At 40.5% G+C, this 19,463-nt stretch overlaps 1 protein-coding gene across 1 annotated transcript in view; it reads left to right on the plus strand.

The window, feature by feature from the left end:
- Positions 1–19,463, plus strand: part of ZRANB3 (zinc finger RANBP2-type containing 3) — a 122,389-nt gene that overhangs the window by 72,433 nt on the left and 30,493 nt on the right. The window contains 4 exon segments of the mRNA XM_075070251.1: positions 6,387–6,506; positions 7,155–7,274; positions 7,933–8,112; positions 10,833–10,985. Of these exon segments, the coding sequence (XP_074926352.1) occupies positions 6,387–6,506; positions 7,155–7,274; positions 7,933–8,112; positions 10,833–10,985 (573 nt within the window).

Here is a 19,463-nt window from a genome sequence, read left to right on the forward strand (position 1 = left end):
CAAGTTGCAGCGCTGGTGAGGGGGTTACAGCGCTGCAACTTACTCGGTGTCCACACTTACAAAGCTCAGCCAGCACTGCAACTCCCTGTCTGCAGCGCTAGCTGTACTCCTGGTCTGCTACGGGTGGCGAATCCAGCGCTGGTGATGCAGCGCTGGTCATCAGGTGTGGACACTCACCAGCTCTCTAATTGGCCTCCAGGGTATTAGGAGGTATCCCGGCATACCTTTTCAGCCTCTCTGGTCATCACTTCGCACTCCACTGCCCTGGGCTCAGGTGACCCGCCCTTTAAATGCCCCGGGAATTTTAAAAATCCCCTTCCTGTTTTCTCAGCGAGGCGTGGAGTGCAATCAATCAATCAGTGACAATGCCTCCACGCCCCAAACAAGCCCCAGCATGGAGCACTGCAGAGCTGCTGGATCTCATCAGTGTTTGGGGTAAGGAAGCTGTGCAGGCACAGCTGCGCTCCAGCCGTAGAAATTATGATATCTACGGCCAGATATCAAAGTCAATGCAATACAGGGGCTACTGACGCGACTGCGGTGATGTGCAGGGTTATAGGTAAGAGCATCGGAGTGCCTACCTGTCATTAAGCATTCGTGAGGCAACCTGCCGCTCAGTGTGCTGCCCCACCGACCTGCCGTTTTACAAGAGCTGGATGCGATACTTGGATGTAACCCCTCCTCATCAGGATCACGGTGGACAGATTCAGAGCCTGAGAGGAGGGGGAGGGTGTAGAGGAACCCAAGAGGAGGCTACTGAGTGTGTTGGAGATCCCAGGAGTCATGCAGCCAGGAGCTATTTTTCCAGCCAGGAAGAAGCTAGCCAGTCCAGCCGCTGGACTTGGTTTGGAGGGAACCATGCAAGATAGAACCTGTTCCGGTAAGAAGCTTTATATTAAGGATGCAATATGTTTGGGAGCAGGGATGGCTATGGCTGCCTGCAAGCATGCCTAGATGTGGAATAGTCCCATTGATTTGATCTATCAGTTGCGGTAATTCTGTCCTCTGTAATCTCTTCAATAAGTTTCAGCCAGAGCATGTGCAATGCGCTTCAGCAAGTTTATAGGGAGAGCCCATTCCTGGTCTTGTCCCAGCAGGCTAAACACGTCCGCGCCATTGTTGCGTGAGGGTGGGGGGACCATTGCTGCACACAGGAAGCTGCATAGGGACCAGGGCGGAATCCACATAGCTGTAGAAGAGCTCTCCCTGCTCCTCAGTGACCCGGACAGCGAGATATCAGGGAGTAAAATTCTGTGGAAAATGCAGGGATACTGTTAAGTGCTATTTCCTGTAGTCTGGCTGCTTTTGCTTCCACAAGTCACAAGAAACCCTATGGATTCACAGAGTGAAGCAGCCCCCGCAGATGTGGGGTGTAGGGTCTACTGTTGTTCCCTGTAGCTGCTCTTTGCTTTCCACAAGTCACAGATAACCCCATGGCTTCCAAAGTGAAGCAACACCCACTCACGCCTCCTCTCCAGGTGAGCCGCGGTGGCGCCTACCCCTTCCCCTTTGAGCGCTGTGTGGGGAAACTCACCATCTCTATCTGCAGCTGCGGTCTTCTTCTGTGCTAGTCAGAATGTGTAAATGATGCTACAAATACTCTTACAAACAATTGGCATGGCTCTGTATGACAGTTTATCTCTGTGTTTTTTTAAAGTGACCTTGAATACTGCTCCTATCAGCGCAGACTTCTGAAGACTGCGAAATCTTAAGAAAATAACCAAGGAAGAGTAGGAAGAGATGGTGAAAGCAGTTTATGAAGCTGTATTCATCAGAAAATATATAAAAGTTGCAAGACTGCGCTGAGGTTAAGGAAGCATGAAAAGGAACAGGCTGCCAAGATAAAGGAGAAGGCTGCCAAGAGAAAGGAATTGACTACCAAGAGAAGCACAGATTCGGCTGCTGCATCATGGAACACCACACAGACCTCATGCTCAATGCTAGACATGCAGGCAGAGCACTACATGCCTTCCTCACACCGCATCCCAAAACTCAACCTATTGTCCCCACTGTTTCCTCAGAACATTCCTACTCCAGCATTCTGGTTCTACCACCAGCTAGCTGCTCAACACTCATACGTTCACTCTCACAGCCTGATTAACTAGACTTACCTTTTCTATGGCACTCAACTTCACATGCCAATGTCAGCTATATCCTCAAGTGCAGCAGTGATGCAGAGCACTCAAGGAAGGACATATTTAAAGCCTTGACTTTACTGCTCAATCACCACCTCCCTGCCTGTTTTGTATAGGGTGTAAATAAAGGATTTCTGTCTTTTAAAACAGTTTTTATTATTAACAGAAAGTGAAACATACTGTACCACAAGTGAAAAATAGCACTGCTAATCATGCAGACCACTGCACTTAACTGCTGTGGAAGGCACCCAAATACACTGTTGCTTCTCAGCTCAAATTGCCTTTAAGGCATCTAATCCTGGTAGCAGTGTGCTGGGCCTCTTAGTAGCCCTGCTCTCGAATGGGCTGTGGCAAATTCAGCCTCCAGGCGTTGAACTCGGAGGTCCATTCGTACTGAAGGTTTCACCTTCCTTCACAAATATTATGGAGGAGACAGCACGTGGTATAATCGCTGGGATGCTTGCTTTCCCCCACGTCTAGCTTCCCGTAGAGATCTCCATCTCCCCTTTAAAAGCGCAAAAGCAACTCCACAGTCATTTTGGCCACCGGCTAGCCGCTGTAGTTGAACCGGTCTTGCTCCTGTCAAGCTCCCTGTATACGGTTTCATGAGCCAAGGCATAACGGGTAAGCATGGGTCTCCAAGGATCACAATGTGGCATTTCGAGTTCCCCACTATGGATCTTCCTGTCTGCTGGCAAAACTCCGCTGCCCTGACAGAGCTTCCTGAACATGCCCAAGCTATTCCGAAAATGCGTGCATCATGCAGCCTTCCAGGCCATCCTGTGTAAATGTCAGTTGAAACGCACGGTGATCCAGCAAACGCCTGGAGACATCAGAGAAAATACCCCTTCTTGAATGATTAATTGCATCGATGCCAGTGGGGGTGGTGCCAGAAAGGAAATGCGTCCCATCTATTGCCCCTCCACAGGTTAGGGAAACCCATTTGTGCAAAGCCATCCAACAATGTCCTGCATCATTCCCAGAGTCACGGTTCTTCTTAGCGAGGATGCGATTAATGGCCTGCAAACTTGCATCACCACTATTCCACCGGTTGACTTTCCACTCCAAACTGGTTTGCGACTGACGGTGCTGTCTGGAGTTGCCAGCTTCCAGACTGCAATAGTCACCCGTTCTCAGTGACAGGGCAGCTCTCAGTCGTCGTGGCCTTGCGCTGCAGGGTTGGGCGAGCTCAGCACACAGTCCATGAAAGTGGCTTTTCTCACCTAAAGTTCTGCAGCCACTGCTGGTCATCCCAGACTTGCATGACAATGTGACCGACCACTCAGTGCTGTGTTCCCGAGCCCAAAGGCGGCGTTCCACGGTGCTGAGCACGTCCGTTACTGCCACAGCAATTTAGTGTCAGGCGCATCAGCCAAATCTATTCATCATCTGAGCTCTCCTCACTGTCACTTTGGAGCATAAGGAAGCTCAACGCCAGACGTGAGTGCTGGCACATTCATCAGCAAAGTCCTCAGCAGCTCGGGCTCCATTTCCTACTGAAATACGCGCAGAACTCACAATGGCACCAAACGGCTCAAAAGGGAAGCGATGGCAGGCGACGGGTTCGTTCGTATAGAGGGCAATAGCGGTGACATCGCGAGCCGATCCTGTGGTGGTGCATTGGTGGGCACTATCCTCAATGCGGGCCATGCCCATTCCCTTGACGGCCAGCAAGCTCGGCTGGCGCGAAAAGAGGGAGAGGGAGGAGGTAGGCTGCCCTACGGAATGGCAGTCACTCACTACGGCGCGCAAGCATGCTCGGCTATGCACGTAGATGACAACACTGCAGCGCTGGTCGCTGTCAGTGTGGACACACTGCAGTGCTGGCCCTACACAGCTGTACGACCACAGCTGTAACTACCAGCGCTGCAAAAATGTAAGTGTAGCCATGGCCTCAGAATAGTGCAGATTTTGCCTCCAAACTCACCTTCTTTGGTTATGAGCTAAAATGGATTAACAGATTTTTTTTTTTTAGATAAAAAGAAATCTAACTTGATGAGGGAGATATAGTGGGGAAACCCTGCATGGTGGTTGATAGTCATCCTGCCTGTCAAAGCAAATAAAGAGGAGGAACTGGACACTGGTTAAGCTGTTTCAACTGAGACACAAAACAAATTAGCCAGGGGAAAATAATTTGTTTTCCTACTGTGCCAATGTAAGGTTATTTACTGTATTTCACTTTCCTTTCTCTTGCTCTCTCTCTGTTTTTTTTTTAAAAATCAAAAAGCAGGAGATACATGGCACAAAAGAAATGTTTTTTAGGTTAATTTGCATACTGGTAGGCCCTGTTAAAAAATCAAATTCCTTTTGTGGGAAAAGTTCTTAGTAGATGGTATCTTCAGACTTGTTAAAATACTGTCAAAAGCAGCATGTAGTTACCTTTGCCAATGGTGGAAAGAGAATTCAAAGAAGTATTACAATAATTGTAAGTTAACTTTATATGTGAAGCTCTTAAAAAACAATGTAGCATTTACTGCTGTAAATACTTCGAAAAGGTAAATCATAATAGAGATGCTACTTAGGCCAAAAGAAACTATATTAAAAGTTCTGACTTAGTCTATTTGCTATGGCAACATAGCTGAAGCTTACCTGAGTGCTCTTTATTTTATCTTTAGAGAAACTTGAGATCCAGTTGCAAAATATTTGAAAACTTTTATAATACTTATGCTTTTGCATCACATTGAATATTTATAAAAATTATATTTACTCATCTGTATTTCTGTTGTTGAAAATCCGAAAAAAATCCTAATTAAATATTGTTTATAGCAGTGAACAGCAAAAACATTTGGACCAAATAATTGAAAGAAGCTTTCAAAATTGCTTTTTTAAATAAATTAAATCCATTTACTTTCTTTAAACACAGTAGGGTCAGGGGAGACTCATCTGAAATCTCAACACAAGCCCAATTATAACATATTTATATAAAGCCACATCTGTTTCCTTTGGTCTTAAAATGTAAAAAAATTGCTGATTTCCAAATCAGCAATCTGGAAATGACTGTTGCTAATCAAATCACCAGTTACTGAGCCACTCTTTCATCTGTTCACAGGTAACTTTATTGTTGCCTAATTTGAAATGGTTTAGTGTGTGAATCTGCAGGCTGCAGAGTTCAGTGAGAATTGAGATTTGCGTTTTTACTACTGCAAGTTTACCTCCCTCAAAATTATCTTCCTGGCCCTTTGAGTCCCTCCACTAACACCCTAATCTTAACTGCATCAAATTCATTCCCTCCAAATAATCTGCAAAGCCACTGCTGCACACTCCTTCAAATCCCTTCTTCGGAACCAAAATAAACTGTCTACTACAGCTGCAATACACTGCTAGTCTTGTGTGTTCATAACATGCTCCTATTACTGTTTCCCCAAATTCCCTTCTTAACCTTCCCTCTCTCCTGCCATTTGTTTTACGATCTGCATGTTGTCGTAAACTAAGATTGTAAAATTTTTGTAGAGAAAGTGTCTTAATATATGCCTGTATAGTGCTCAGCGCAGTGGAGCCCCAACTTGGCTGTGTCTTCTCTTTATTACTGTAATACAAATAATTCATAACTAACCAATGCTTTGCACAAGTGTGATAGACAAAACTTTGGAACGTTTCTCTGATAGTATCATTCATTACTAGAAGAGCCACTTATTTAGGTAATAAATTAATCTTTATGTTAATGATATTAAGGTCAAAGAGTATAGCCTTCTGTATCAAATACTTAATAGGAATAATCTTCCACTAATACTATATCAAAACCAATATCATATTAATAATTTTTAAATTGCTCTAGTTTGCTAAGTTTTTAAAATATTTTGCAAGCCTAACGTGAGTAGAAATAGGAAAAAGTAAATTAGATTATTCTTTCAGTTTTAATCAGTGGTGTTAGGGACACAGGTGCAGATTTTTTTAATGCATTGTTTTTGTTGGTGTCCCTTTAAATATCTCTAGGACAGAAATCAATTTATATTCATTAGATTGTCAGCATATTAAATAATCAATCTGAATTGTCGTTGTTTTAGCTAAAGGGAGTTTAAAAATTGCATTTTAATCCTTAACAAGTACCAAGAAACTATCAAACCATGTAGACAGTATCTGGAAACGCTTTTCTCTGTTAGAACATGACTCATACGATTTAAAAAATAGTTAATTTTCTGTCCTCCTAATAAAGTCTACATCACAAAAGCTATTAAAGCAGAAACATCACTACTTGAATTTTTTTGTATAGTCTGTAGAACTAATAAAATTGCACCATTTCTTGTATTCTAGGCAGGAGCGGTAAAGGACTATATCAAAATGATGCTTGAGAATGACAAACTTAAGTTTCTGGTTTTTGCTCACCACTTAAGCATGCTCCAAGCTTGTACAGAGGCAGCCATAGAAAACAAGGTAATTTTAAATGCTCTTCAGAGTTTAAAAATGACCCCTTCCAAAGATTATATTATTAGGCCCCAATCCTGCAAACACTGAGGCACTTGCATAGCTCGTTCAGTTCAGTTATTCATGTGAGTGTTTGTGGGATCAGGGCCACAGTCAATATTGAAAAAATCTCGGTTGTAGAATAGTTTTGGGAAATAATGTAAACACTTGTATCTGGAACAGTAAATGCCAGATCCCTTACCATTATACTATTGTAGAGTAAGTCCTTTAGGTCATTGCTAAAATAGTGTACTGTAATAGCTCACAAAATGGTGATTGGAATTAAAGAGAATATTAATAAATAATCCTCACAGTGAAATAATGTACTTTTCTTCTGTAACACTTTCCATTTTAAGATTCCACGTTGCTTTACAAACATTAATAAATGAATTAAACCTCGTTGAACTCCCATGTTGTAGGTAAGATGATTAGCCATCTTTTACAAATAGAAAAGACTGAAACACAGAAGTATTAAGTGATTTGCCTATGGTCTTCAGTTAGGAGTAGAACAAAGCTATTCTGTTTCCCAGTTTTTTAATAGTGTCCCAAAAAAAAATTCCTTTTATGTCAATTATGGGAATCATTATGTAAATTTGCCATTATCCTGGTATGTTGTAGGCACGTTACATTCGGATAGATGGAAGTGTTCCTTCAGTAGAAAGAATCCATCTTGTCCATCAGTTTCAGAAGGATCCTGATACTCGTGTGGCCATCCTGAGCATTCAGGCTGCTGGTCAGGTAAGGTTAAAAAAAAAAAAAAGTAGATATTGGACAATGCAATTTGAAGTATAACTGTTCAATGGAGCAGTCATAAAATTAACAATCCTGTTTTGCTTGCAACAAGAAGTAAAATGCCTTGACTCACCTTAGAAAAAAACCCAACATATATCTATGAACCATCTGCTGTCCAGGTCACCCAGTATCTGAAGAAGAGCTCTGTGTAAGCTCAAAAGCTTCTCTCTCTCTCAGCAACAGAAGTTGGTCCAATAAAAGATATTACCTCATCCACCTTGTCTCTTCAGTATCTTATTGCCATTGTAAAAATAGTTTACATTGTTTGTAGTAAAAGCAGCAAAGAGTCCTGTGGCACCTTAAAAACTAACAGACGTATTGGAGCATGAGCTTTCATGGGTGAGTACCCACTTTGTTGAATGTGGGTATTCACCCACGAAAGCTTATGCTCCAATACGTCTGTTAGTCTTTAAGGTGCCAAAGGACTCTTTACTGCTTTTACAGATCCAGACTAACACGACTATCCCTCTGATTATTTGTAGTAGTTCCCTTCTGATGTTCAGTCATTCACTGAAATGTACTTGTGTGTTCGAAGAGTCACATCTTCTCTGTCTAGCATTTGAGTAATCAGTGAATCAACACTGCTTTTACTAATTTTGTTTAGGGTTTAACTTTTACTGCTGCAACTCACATCGTGTTTGCTGAATTATACTGGGACCCTGGACACATGAAGCAAGCAGAAGACCGAGCACATCGAATTGGACAGTGTAGTTCTGTAAATATCCACTACCTTATTGCAAAAGGAACTTTGGATCCTCTTATGTGGGCAATGTTGAATCGCAAGGTATATATTGAAATAAAACTAAGTAATCAACAAAGTGTTTGTGTGTCTGGAATCCACAGTATTCAAGGATGTTTGTTGTTGAGGATTCTGTAGAGGGGCATTGTCCTAATCTCAGAATATTAAACCAACTAATATATGTACAATTGCAGCGGACCGGAATGACAATTCTTATTCAAAATTAACTTTCCTCATTTCTGCTGTCTTTTCCTAAGAGGCAAATATAAACCTGTTTTGTTTTTTAAGATGCAAATGGGGAAGAAAAGATCACTGAAGGTTTCAGTAAGATTCAGCAGGCTGATGTAGTAGTAGACAAGATAAACATCACAAAACATTTATTTCTGTCTTTCCACCATCAATTGTGAAATGGGATGGCTTGGATGAAATTTGTTTTTGAGACAACTGTTCTTCATCCTGGAAAATATTAGCTGAAACTTCTATTAGAAAACTACAGAAATTGAAATTTGGAAAGATGATAATTTTAGAAATATTCACATCAAAATTTGGAAAGAGAGTTAACAGCTAGTTGTGATAGCTTAAAAATTCCTTACCTATGACAGGTACCAAAGGACTGGAAAGAAGAGATGTAGGAAGGATGCTGCAAGTAACCACTGCTCTCTAAACCTGACTTACTTAAAGGAAAATACTAAAATGGCTAGGACTGCATTCATTGGTAGTCTTCGTCTGTAAGATAGACATTTGCATTAAGAAAGATTATACACCAAAATTCTAATGCATTACATGAAAAATTTAGCCCCTTAAGAGAATATTATTGTTATCTATTGGTTGTGTTTGAGTTGTATTTTTTTTGTGATGTCAGTGTTCTTCTAGGCTTTATTCAGGGTAAATGGATTAGCTACAGTGCCACTATTGATAAGCACTACCTGTGCCCACAAAATAAACTCCGCTTATATGGCTCACCAAAATGAGATGCTGCTCACAAATAGATTGTCCAAATACTGGTTCCCACTTAGTGTGATTTAAATATGAGCATGGGCTCTGCTTGGCTCTTGGACTTGGCTCCTTCTTGACTGAGTCGGGTCTGGGGAAAATCAGTGGTGATATCTCTCAAACATCACTTACTTGTGGAATCAAAATCAGGTGCAACTCACAGTAAATTGTGCAGTTCTGTGGCAGTCACTCTCTTATTTTAAAGGAGGAATAAAATAATTCGCAATGTTGACATTTAAATTATTGTCAATGGGCATCTGAATTAACTCCTCACTTAGGTGAACGAGGGCACTTCACACCTGTTTGGTCTATTGTTTCAAGCTATTTACAGGCTCATCTAAGCTTCATTTACTCTTTCCACATATCTATGTTTTTCTTTGCAACCATAACAATTAGAGATTTACTTAAAAAACAACAACCAGCTGAGACTCTAGAGTACAAGATGATAACTTCAGAGAAGTTCTGGTATGACGTATGGACATGTACGAGCTGATGTGCATTTTTTTTTTTTTTTTTTTTTTTTTTTTGTCAGAAAGGCTGCTGAACATTCTTAAACCCACAGGTTAATTTCCCCAACACCAACCCAAGAAACCATCTCTTGTTGCTGATATTCTTCTCAGTAACTGCTCACTCTTTTTTGAAAGAGTGACTGAGAAGGTGATGGCTGTTCAATTCCAGGCATATTTGGATACCCAGCATCCTTGATTAGTTCCACTCTGTGTTTGGCCTTCTTTTGAAGCAGAGGCTGCTCATCTCAGATTCATGATTGATTTTCTGCTAGCTTTAGATCAGAATCAGCTGATTATTTTGATCATGCTAGACCTTTCAGTAGCTTTTGATATGACTGATCCATGTGTTGTTTTGGTAATTAGTATGTGTTGTTCATATGTCTACAATTGCTTTCCAATATGTCATACCTAGAAAGACATGTGGCTTTTAAAGTTTTACGTTGGGATTTACAAAGGAGTCTAAGGAAGCCAGGTATCTGAATCTCATTACAATTCAATGAGAATTGTATGCCTAATTCCCTTAGGCTTCTTTGAAAATCCCAACATTAATATTGCCTTGGCTACATTCAAGACCTGCTCCTTGACATTGTACAGACGGGTCTCAATTTTCAGACAACACCTGCCACTTAAGGATTCCACCACAGCATCTGAAGTCAGCAGTTAACAGTGCTTTTACTTCAATCATTGCTAGAGTATAGAATTTGCTCCTATCTCTTCTTTATTATCTTGTATTTGTTTTTATTCTATTGCCCAGTGCCCTGTGGCCTTTGGAATGGGTAAGGCAGATTGTAAAAAGCACTAGATGTTTCCTGTGGCTGGGAGAGTCAGAGAGCTGACCCCGTTGCAGGCTTCCTCACACTAAGGGTAGGTATTAGCAAGGTGCCTCTCAACCCTAGCTATCCCGAGAGGCATCGCAAGCATATAAAGTCTTTGTGAAAGGGACATATGTTTTTAAGTTTTGTAGTAACGTTAATCGACAAATATTGACTTCCTCCAACTGTCCCACTGCTAAGTCATCATATAGCAATAGATTTCATCTTGGCATCATCTTGGCCATCTTGATAGAGGATTTGAAGGAGTATCAGATGGTAGCCTTATAGATCTTCAGTCAGTTGTTTAAAACATTTTTTACTTTGAATTACTAAATTGTGTTCTGCATTTTTACAGTTGCTGAGTTATGTTAGAAAGGGAAGTAACACTTAGTAAACTTGGGTAACTAAATTTACTCTGAAGTGTCAAATGATTAAATCCCTCTGTCTGCAGGCCAAAGTTACAGGCAGCACATTGAATGGTAAGAAGGAGAAATTGCAGGCTGAAGAAGGTGATAAGGAGAAGTGGGATTTCTTGAGTTTTGCTGAAGCCTGGACCCCGAACGAAAGTCTTGAAGAGATCAAGAATGAAGTTTTATTCACTCATGTAAGACAAGATGGATATATATCTTCTTCTATGCTCTTCTTTTCTAAAATAATTCTAATACCTAGTCATTAATTGTGCTTCATATTAAATGTTAAACTGCCCCTATTTGAAAAGAATGAAGTCTGGGAAACAGGCTTGTCCTTCTCTCTTTCTCTCTGTTCCCTAACCACTTCTTCCTCCTTTGGTATTGATTTTTTCTTGCTCATTTTGCTGCCATTTCTCCTTTTTAGAATGGATTGATGTGGGACTGTACAGGTACCTATTTTCTTGTCTAGTTTTATTAGGTATGCTGTCTTAGTGAACCAGTGAAATTATTAGACTGTAGAATGACCTCTTGAGGGAAGCAGTAGAAGCACCATCACAAAAGACATTTAAAACTAGTCTGTAGAAAGTGCTCAAGAATATTCTGTTGAGTCATGTTGTCCATTGCTACCAGTGCTGGACTGTTCACAAGCCTTTTTCTAGCACTGATCTCAAGGAACATTCTGGTGGTTACAAGCACTGTTAGTTTATAGCTTAATGCTGCGCAGCGTGTTATAATTACAGTTAAAATTGACCAAAGTCCATCTCTACAATAAAGGATCTAGCTCTGTGATCCATTGTGTCCTTTAAATTATCGCAAAATGCTGTTTCATTCATATGTATCTAAAATGCTATATATTGTATGTTCAATCTGACTCACTGAAAAATTGGGGTGATGCTAAATGACATTAATCTGGGCACTCATAAAAGAGCATGATATTAGGAATGAAAGTATAGCATCCTACTACCAACTAAGACATCTTAAAATTTCCATTTGTTGTTAAAAGCAAACAGATACATTTATTAATTTTATGAACAAAGAAATAATAAATGCAAATAACCTGATTGCTTTCTAAAAATATATAATATATCTGATATACCAGAAACCGGTATATCTTAACTTTCCCAGTGCTAGTTGAAGGGAGATGAAGGAAAAGTAAATCTTCCCAAAGACTGTATTTGATTTAATGAGAAATTTGTATTTAAGAAGAAAAGTTTGAATTTCTCAAACAATAGAAGAAGCTTGTATGTACGGATCAATTGTTTGAGCTTTTTCTAAGATTTCACAATTTATCATAGCTCTCCAGTGAAAATTATATTACTAAAGCATGCAAGCAGCTTTGCTGCCCTGTTAAGCTTTTTGTCTGCTATCATTTGATATTACAAAAAATTCATGTAGCTCAGTTACTACAAATATCAAGTTTCTAGAGTATTTAAGATTTATATGCTGAGTTCTTCTATATGTGAACCATCTACATAACTTTCCTGTTGCTCTTTCTTTTAGTGAGTGATTGGTTGAGAGAGTCTCTCACAAAATGTACAAGCCACTTGTTATGAGCAGTTATTCACCTGATAGGAAATAAAATTGGGACCTCCACATTATGATGAATATACACTTCCTTAGTGCTTTATATTTGTTCACTGCTTTCACATTCCAAAGTATTCCCAGAGCGCTTTGATGAAGGTTTTCAAACTTGTCTAGTGATACTGGGAGACTCAATTTTTTTGTGTACCTAATTTGAAACACCTTCAAGATGCCTGTTTCTTAGAGGATGGGTGCACAGCACTTCCTGACAATCAGGTAGGGTGACCAGATGTCCTGATTTTATAGGGACAGTCCCGATTTTGGGGTCTTTTTCTTATATAGGCTCCTATTACCCCCTCACACACACATACCTCCTGTCCCGATTTTTCACATTTGCTCTCTGGTCACCCTACAATCAGGTTTCTTGAAGGTGTCTCAAGCTGGGCACCCAGAATCAACAGTCACCTTTGCAAATCTTGCTCTTTAAATATACTGAAATTACTTCACCTAACACTGAAATGCAGCCACCTCTGCAATGGAGTGTTCAAATCAGGTTTTCATACCTATCAACCGTACACAAGACTTTAGGACAGGAAGTAAAAACAACTATATGAAACTGAAACTGGAGTTTAGACTGGCAGAATGTAATTGCCCACATTGACTCTTGCCAGGAAACCAGAGCTAATACATCTACCTTTGTGAAAAGTGCCAAGAGTGTTTTAATAACAGAAGATGGCATCTCCTGCAGTACAAGGTTGATCAAACAACATGCAGGAACCTTGATCAGTGGTTCTCAACCTGCAGCCCATGGAACACTTGCAGCCCAATTAGCACAAATCTGTGGCCCAAGTGACATCTTCAGGACCGTACAAGTAGTATATATATTGTATGGACGCGGCCCAAATAACCCAGAGAGAGCTGCATATGCGGCCCACAATGGTAAATAGGTTGAGAACCACTGTTTCAGAGGAAAGAGTTTCCTCCTGCTGAATCACCAACACAACTTATTGCAGCCCCCATTACTTGGTAGAACTCCAGATACTGTCTAAGTCCAACCCTTCTTAGCGTATGAATTGTGATATGTTTATAGTTCAAGGTGGTGCATCTGCAAGCCAAGAAAATAACTTTTTTAATATAGTAAATAGCAGTGGGCACGTGACTACTATAAAAATATAATGATCATAGGATAATGTGAAAAGAGAAACTATCCTGAAGAGTAGCTGTGCTTTATGGAAAACTTTAAAAAATGTTGTCTACCAACACCAGTTTGATATGTCATATTTCTCTACATTTCTCTTACTCTGGCCTTCAGTATGATACACTTGTTCTTGAAAAAGAGATATTTTTTGTCTGACAATTCCAAATGAACCTAAAATATAATCCTCTTTTTGACATCACAGACAGTTGTTCTGGAAATGACCCAAGACCTATACTCTCACAAATGTCCTTAATTATACTGGCAGGAAGATATCTCCATGGATTAGAATTAATAATTATTTACTAATATGTAAAGATATGAAACTCCATATGTGTTATTTATTATTACAATATATAAACAGAATTGTTTTCAAAGCTCAATATTTTTGCAAAATAGCCAAAATTCCTCAAGGCATCAGTACTCAACAAGTGGTTTATTCACTGTCTAGTTGTTGTTTATTTAATATATAAATAATCACTCACTTCTGGATTGCCCAGAATAATCCAGATAGCTGAGGTTGGGTCATTTCATTTAATAAACTTGTATTATATCCCTTCCAGTTGTTCAGTCTTTAAACTGTTAACTAACTAGTTATGATATCACTCTGAGTGTTTTTCAGACTATCCAAAAATATCCTTCAGAATCTGCCCTATGTTTGATAATAAGTTTAAATGTCTCAAGCGTAGGGCTCTTTGTCCTGAATGTGCTCCAGTGTTACACTTGAGGCTTTTATAACTTTAGCTACAAACTTCTGTAAACTCCATGTCCAACTGATTTTTGCTAGCCAGTCAGTATTTAAAAAAAACTAGTTATTAGCTCAGGACAACAAAAATGCAACACTATTTCAGTTCTAGTTGCCCTGTTTAATAATGTTTGCCAGAGAGCGTAGGGAGAGGGTGATTTTCATATTCATGTTTTGAATTTTCATTTATGGCATTACTAGTGTTAATTCTTCTAGGTCATTTTTGATTCTTCAGGTTTTCATCAGCTATGGTGTAATTCAAGCCTCTCTTCATTTAGCTACTTATAACTGAATAACAGATTTCTCAGTGACTCACTTCAGCATGCAGTGCTTTTTATTCCTCTTCTCTGAGATTCATTTATTTTGAAGTTTAGGATTGATGTTATAAAGTATTAATGAGCTCCTTGCAGAGTTTTCAGTTGAGATAGGGGTTCTGCTTTGATCAGTGCTTGTTATTGCTTGCTGCTGTTTTGTCTAATATCTGTTGTAGTTTTATCAGTTTTGCTAGACTTCTTTCTTCTCTGTTCTATTTCTTTCATTTTGTGTTTAGTCCTGACAATAACACGAAGATTGAACAGCCCCAAAAGACAATTTAACAACTGTTCTTTTTCTTTGAAAGAGCATTTTTAAAAGTTATATCCTGTCCACTGGTCTCTATTATAGAGCAGGGGTAGGCAACCTATGGCACGCATGTCAAAGGCAGCATGTGAGCTGATTTTCAGTGGCACTCTCACCGCCCGGGTCCTGGCCACTGGTCTGGGGGGGGTTTGCATTTTAATTTAATTTTAAATGAAGCTTCTTAAACATTTTTAAAACCTTATTTACTTTATATACAACAATAGTTTAGTTATATATTATAGACTTATAGAAAGAGACCTTCTAAAAACGTTAAAATGTATTATTGGCACGCAAAACCTTAAATTAGGGTGAATAAATGAAGACTCGGCACACCACTTCTGAAAGGTTGCTGACCCCTGCCATAGAGCAATACTACTATCCAACCCAAATTATATTATGGATTTTGGCTACCACCTTCAAACTTGGCCATGTTTGTTTATTTTCATTCTAGTAGATTAAAGGGTCTTAATTAGTACCTGTTTTTGGTTCCTTTGGTAAAGTTTGATCATGAAGCCATTGACCAATTTATAAAACAATGGTCTAGGCCAATATCAAAGAGATTTGTCCACGTACTTCCCAGGAAGTCTTCCTCGTTGTACATCTGCTTTTGAATCAATAGACTTCTTGGGCAGAGCTCGATCAGGGCTAGATATCAGAAAACTTACTTGATATATGTCTGGTAGCTGATGTGTGGCCTCAGAGAGGAACCTTGTACTTTCTGTGCTTTATTGCTTCAGGCAGCAGCAGCGCCAGGGTTACTTGTAAGTTCGAGTTAAGCACCGTGATCAGAATATTACTCATGATGTTATTATCCTGGTTCTTCATTCATCATTGTCTTATGCAGCTGTCAGGGTGTCAGTTCATGCCATTGCATCTCCCTGATCTGTAACCTCTCTTACTGAGGCTATACTTGTGCTATATCATTTTATAGTGCAAAAACTGGCCTTGAGATGTTATCTGGCTCAGTCTTAGTTTATCACTTTGTGTCTTAAACAGCAAGTTGCCTCAAGTAATACAGCTATAGTTGCTGAAACCCAGTACATGCCATGTGGATCCATACAGACTAATAATATTCTGTCTCTGGTGTAATCATTCATTGCTGTCCCTCTTCAGAATGCACTCTAGCATGAAAAAAGTGTATTTAAAGATGGGGGGGGGGATTTAAATCAGTGGTATATAAGCAATTTTCACTGCACATTTAGTTTGATAAAAATGTTTTGAGATACTAGTTTCAGTGGTTCAGGATTTTTGATAGTGTTTGATTATAAAGAGTTTTGTCAAAATAAACCGTAAACAAGTAAATACACTTGATTTGACTTTCAGAAGTCCTGAGCACTGCTTACGGGTACCAGATGACTCTCGGTATTGAGACTCCAGTATCTGGATTACCATTGCTTCCTGGTATCTCAAACTTCTCAGCCTTTTTCTACTAGGGCCTCCCCATTGGAGGACATTGAGGAGGATGAAGGAAACATTTGATCAATCTCCCCTTTACCAATGCAGGATTCCCCTCCACATTCATACAGGAAGCCATACTTCAGCAAGGATCCTCATCCATGACAGGGATGATGGGATCAGCCCTGATTGCCACCCTCTCTTCCATATTGGCCCCCCCAGTTGCTATACTGGGATCTTTGGGCAGCATATTGGCAACAATTTGCAGGACCTCCAGCTCCACTGCACTGAGAGGCAAATGTGACACAGTCTCCTCTACCTAACCCCCAACACAAGGATGCCTTGAAGAATAGGAGTCTAGGGTGGTTAAGGAGGCCACCCCTCAAACTCTTATTTCATCCTCATCTCCAGACAAGGCAGTCATGGCCATCAGTGGCCAACAATTTTTGCCCATTCCTGGACTGCGTGAAGAGGGTGGCTGACAAGCTTCAGATACCTCTTGAGGAGGTTAAAGACTCTCAAAAGTTCCTGGACATTCTGCAGTGGAGAAACTGCTTGGGAGTCACTTGAAGTGGCGCACCCATAGGGACACTATTCAAGGAAGAAGAAGAGGCTAGTCACCCAGTTCAGTAACTGTGGTTCTTCTTCAAGTGATGGTCCCTATTGTATTCCACTGAGGATTATGCACGTGCACCATGTGCCCAGAGCCGGATCTTTTCAAACTAATGTTGCTCAGCAGTACACACATGCACTCTTATATTATCTTGTGGTTTTTCCAAGGTGATAAAGGGTAGGGTGGACTGTCCATGTCTCCAGTTCCTTTTCACTGCCATATTTTCAGAGAAGAAACTTAAGATGGTTTGCGCACATGGCCCTATATACCCATCAGTATGTGACATGAGATTGTATAGTGCACATGCATGGGCTGAATGGATGCTGCTAACATAAAATCTCCAATTAAGGGCTCGTGAAGCGCATGCACACCTGAAGTGGAGCACCCATAGGAACACAGCTGTCAAAGAACCACAGATACTGCATAAGATGAGAGATCTTTTCATGGGTTCGTATGTTGTTTTTCAGGTGAAATGACCCATCATTAGCTTTGATGTCTTCCACCCTGGTCAAAAATGCCTTTCATCTTAGAGGTACATTTCTCAAGACCTTGAATTGAGCTACTTTTACCATCTGTCAAGGGGTGATGCTGGCCTCCTCAGTAGAAGGATTGTCCAGTGTTTACAATGCTGTCCTGGAACTTGGGAGACTGGGGTTCAGTTCCTAGCTCTGCCACAGACCTCCTGTGTGACCATACGTATTTAGTCTCTCTCTGCCTCATCTCCCATCTGTAAAGTAGGGATACTAGTGCTTCCTTACATCACAGGGTGATAATAGAATCATAGAAATGTAGGTCTGGAAGGGATCTCAACACATCATCGGGTCCAGTCCCCTGCACTCACGGCAGGACTAAGTATTATCTAGACCATCCCTGACAGGTGTTTGTCCGGCCTATTCTTAAAAACCTCCAATGACAGGGATTCCACAACCTTCCTTGGAAGCCTATTCCAGAACTTAATTATCCTTATAGTTAGAAAGCTTTTCCTAATGTCTAACCTCAATTTGCCTTGCTGCAAATTAAACCCATTACTACTTGTCCATACCTTGAGTGGACATGGAGAACAATTGATGACTGCTCTCTGTAAAACAGTTCTTAACATATTTGAAGACTGTTATCACATGCCCCCTCTGACTTCTTTTCTTAGGACTAAATATGCCCAGTTTGTTTAAACTTTCATCATAGGTAGGTTATCTAAACCTTTTGTCATTTCTGCTGCTATCTTCTGGACTCTCCAGTTTGTCCACATCTTTCCTAAAGTGTGGCATCCAGAAATGAACACAGTACTTTAGGTGAGCCCTTACCTGTGCTGCGTAGCACAGGGCAGTTAGTTCCTATGTCTTACGTACAACATTCCTGTTACTACACCCAGGAATGATATGAAGTCTTTTTCACAACTGCATCACATTGTTTGATTTGTGACCATCTATAATTCACAGATCCTTTTAAGCAATACTACCGCTAGCTAGTTATTCCTGATTTTGTAGTTGTGCATTTAATTTTTCCTTCCTAAGGGTAGTACATTGCACTTATCTCTACTGAATTTCATCTTGTTGATTTCAGACCAATTCATAGAATCATAGGACTGGAAGGGACCTTAAGAGGTCTAGTCCAGTCCCCTGCACTCATAACAGGACTATTACCTAGACCATCCCAGACAGGTGTTTGCCCTGTCTGCTCTTAAAAATCTCTAATGATAGAGATTCCACAACCTACCTAGGCAGTTTATTCCAGTGCTTAACTACCCTGACAGGTAGGATGTTTTTCCTAATGTCCAAGCTAAACCACCCTTGCTGCAATTTAAGCCCTAGCCTGAGAGGTTAAGGAGAACAATTTTTCTCCCTCCTACTTGTAAAAACCTCTTTATGTCCTTGAAAACCGTTATCATGTCCCCTCTCAGTCTTCTCTTCTCCTAAACAAACATAGTTTTTTCAGTCTTCCCTCATAGGTCATGTTTTCCAGACCTTTAATCATTTTTGTTGCTTTCCTCTGTACTTTCTCCAATTTGTCCCCATCTTTCCTGAAATGTGGCGGCCAGAACTGGACACAATACTCCAGTGGAGGCTTAATGAGCGGACAAATTACCTTTTTTTTTTTTTTCCAACAGTAGTGTTACACTGTTGACTCATATTTAACTTGTGATCCACTGTGTCTCCCAAATCCTTTTCTGCAGTACTCCTTCCTAGGCACTCATTTCCTATTTTGTATTTGTGCATTGTGCATTTGTGCATTGTATTTGTGATTGTTCCTTCCTAAGTAGAGTACTCTGCATTTGTCCTTATTGAATTGCATCCTATTTACTTCAGACTGTTTTTCCAGTTTGTCCAGATCATTTTGAATTTTAATCATATCCTCCAAAGCACTTGCAACCTAAATTCCCTCTAAGCTGCTGGCTACACAGCAGGTTATCAAGGGCCGCACAGGCACACAGCCAGAAGGGCCTGTACTGGAGCAATACCTCTCTCCCCACTGCAGCCCTGGGCAACCTGCTCCCCAAACCCCTCATCTCTGGCCCCACCTCAGAGCCTTCCACCCCCATCCCCACTCCCCAGAGCCCTCATCCTCCGCACCCCAACCCTCTGCCCCAG

The sequence above is a fragment of the Chelonoidis abingdonii genome, chromosome 10 (genome assembly GCF_003597395.2).
Source record: "Chelonoidis abingdonii isolate Lonesome George chromosome 10, CheloAbing_2.0, whole genome shotgun sequence".
Taxonomy (NCBI): Eukaryota; Metazoa; Chordata; order Testudines; family Testudinidae; genus Chelonoidis; species Chelonoidis abingdonii.